Here is a 2,988-nt window from a genome sequence, read left to right on the forward strand (position 1 = left end):
ATGGTGGTTTGATCGAGCCTTATCGAGCTCGATAAGGCTTGGGAGCTCGCTATCGAGCCGGCTCAGCTCGAGCTCGAGTCTCAATTTTGAGGCTCGTCAGGCTCGAGCTCGATACTGTTGTAAATGAGCTGAGCTCGATAAGCCAAAAGCTCGACTCAGCTCGGCTTGTTTACACCCCTACACATTGACCCATCTCTTTCTAATTTCAACTTTTGGCGTAAAGGGTAACGGCACTGAGCACATTGACCCATCTCTTTAATAAAAGACAAGGATCCCGATTCAACATTATTGATTTGATTTGATTTTGCCATAAAATGCAACAGGCTATCTTTTAATAATTTGATGTAATGGGCCTTATCGCTTGCAATCAACAGTAATTTACGTCTGCAATAATGTTGACAAGACAGAAAGCAAAATTATTGATATAGTAAACAACATATTCCCACTCCAGGTTTGACGAAATATCCTAAGTTCTATTTATTCCAAATTCTTATCCTTAAAAGAATATTGTTAACAATTTTCACAGTAATGGGGATACAATTATCATAATGCTCTTAATCCTAAATTAATAAATTATCTTTTAACCTCTAAATTACTAAAATTATAAAATTAACTATTTTATTTTGAAATTACTTCAATTATATTACCAGTGATTACGCACCATCTCGATTTTCACTAGATCTGGACTGTTTCTGATGACGACGAACCCCCTGGTCACCTCCATCACCTTCCCCATCGTCCGTCATCCAAAACCCCTTTGGTTTCCAACTCATTGGGCCCTCCAATAGCCAGTGCCGTTAGGCTTAGGTTTTCATCGTTCTTCGTTGGATTCCGGTCGATTCCTGCGACGAAAATCCAATTGGACATCACCACTGCAACCAACGTCTCCAAATCTACAAAACCCCTATGTCCCCCAACAACTGTTTAATGGCCAATCACCGGTGGAGACCGACGAAAACCAGTCGCATGTGACAGCTGTCGTGGCTGGCGATCAGTGAGTGATGAGGGGTTGTGAAGGGTAAGGTTTTGTAAAGGGGAGGATAAGGGTTTGAATGGTGATGACAAGGGTGATTTTGGGTGGAAGAATCGTCAGAAAAGGGCGAAAAACATCGACGATGATGTTGGCTAACGTGCGTCAGAGTTTTGTTAAGGGTGGCGATCTGCTAATGTGCGCCTCCTCTGTGAAATGATCAATTTACCCCTGAGCTATTATATCTAACCATTTTCTATTACTTTAAGGGTAAAAATCTGAAATAAATGGAACTTGCAGTACTAACTTAGGATTTCGTCGAACCTTAGGTGGGAATATGTCGTGTACTCTTATTGATATAAAGAAGATTGATTTTATGCAATCAAAAGTGATTTCTGCCTGCAGTAATGTTGATAAGACAGAAAGCAAAATTATTGTTTATTTCTGTTTCGCACATAAATGAGATTACAATATTCTTATACAAATTAAGTCAATTAAAATGATGTAATATGATAATTATATCTAATCCACTGCTAATAATCACAAAACAATTACCTTACCTTTAGGTCTTATATTATATGTGTGTCTCCTGCTTCGATAATGAACTGCTATTTTGAAGAAGAAAGATGGCTGCAGCTGGAATAATCTCCAACTTGATCCTCCTCTTTTATGTTTTTCTCTTGATGGTATAATTAAATCTCATCTCTAAATATTAAATGTACAGAAATACTCATTGTTCATGTTACTTACAGTCAGTAATTTTATCTAATCAGATGTCACTCGATGCTTGTGTAAATGCAGCATGGCATTGGAGCTAGGACGATCAGAACTCAACATCTTGATGATGATGAAGAACACAATATTCTGATGGTGAATGGACGCCAGGACGCCATGCATGGGGATCATCATTCATCATCTCATCATCATATGGCTATAGAATTTGGGTTATTTAGAATGAATGATCTAAGTTTAGGCAAAAAAATGCTTATTGAATTCCCCCCGAAAGTCCTTTCTTCTTCTACTCGGCTCCTCCCCAGAGAAGAGGCTGATCTCATTCCTTTCTCGTTAAACCAACTCCCAAACATTCTCAATATTTTCTCAATCCCCCATGACTCTCCAGAAGCTGAAACCATCGAAAGCACACTAAGAGTTTGTGAGTCGGAGCCCCTCCAAGGAGTTAGCGTTTTCTGTGCTACTTTCTTAGAATCCATGGTTGATTTTGCTGGTAACACATTGGGGACATATCATTTAAGAGCTAAAACCACAACTGCTCTCACAAAATCATTAACCGGCCGTAAGCAAAACTATACAATTTCAGAGGTGCCGAAGGAGGTTCCAGTGCCAATGATGGTAGTATGTCACATGATGTCCTATCCTTACGTAGTTTATTTCTGCCACAACCTGAAAGGTGAGAGTGAAAACAAGTTGTTTAAGGTTCCAATGATGGGTGACAATGGAGATCGAGTGGAAGGTCTTGGTATTTGTCACTTGAAAACATCTAATTTAAATTTGGACCTGAACAACCCAGGACTCCGATTGCTTGATCAGAAACGGGGAGATCACTTTTGCCATTTTCTACCTACAAATCATGTCGTTTGGGTTCCATCATCTTAAATTAATTGCTCCTATTCGATATATCTTGATGTTGTATGAATTAATGTTGTGTAATATGCTTGCGTACGACATGTCGGAGCTTGTGTGCTAAGTAATAAATCAGTGAATAATGGCAAGCACCCATGCATGTGTGTTATTTTTGTTATTAATGTCAAATTACTGCTACCAAATTAATATATATTCAAGAGAAATTCTAAGTAGAAGAGTTTTGACAACAGGATAAGAAAATTATATCATCATCAATATATTTATTCAACAAAATCTTATATCATATAGTATATATTATCCAACAAATTATCCCTAAATATATATGAAGTTCTTTATTAATCAAATAAATATATATGGAATCATTATATCAATAGAGAAGCCACATGATATATATGAGATTTCGGAAGAAAAAAATA

General features: G+C 37.5%; 1 protein-coding gene across 1 annotated transcript; it reads left to right on the forward strand.

Moving 5' to 3' along the window:
* The first annotated feature begins 1,595 nt into the window (after positions 1–1,595).
* LOC116125448 (BURP domain protein USPL1-like) lies at positions 1,596–2,584 on the forward strand. Its single transcript, XM_031411164.1, has 2 exons — positions 1,596–1,656; positions 1,772–2,584. The coding sequence occupies exons 1-2, from the start codon at positions 1,597–1,599 to the stop codon at positions 2,582–2,584; spliced, it is 873 nt and encodes a 290-aa protein (XP_031267024.1). The 5' UTR covers position 1,596.
* The last annotated feature ends 404 nt before the right edge of the window (positions 2,585–2,988 follow it).

This window comes from Pistacia vera, unplaced genomic scaffold (genome assembly GCF_008641045.1).
Source record: "Pistacia vera cultivar Batoury unplaced genomic scaffold, PisVer_v2 Contig166, whole genome shotgun sequence".
Taxonomy (NCBI): Eukaryota; Viridiplantae; Streptophyta; class Magnoliopsida; order Sapindales; family Anacardiaceae; genus Pistacia; species Pistacia vera.

Bases quoted from the DNA above. Each gene is read 5' to 3' on its own strand.
- LOC116125448 (XM_031411164.1), top strand. From the start codon at position 1,597: ATGGCTGCAGCTGGAATAATCTCCAACTTGATCCTCCTCTTTTATGTT. The intron at 1,657-1,771 runs GTATAATTAAAT...GTGTAAATGCAG, and splicing joins TTTATGTTTTTCTCTTGATG to CATGGCATTGGAGCTAGGAC.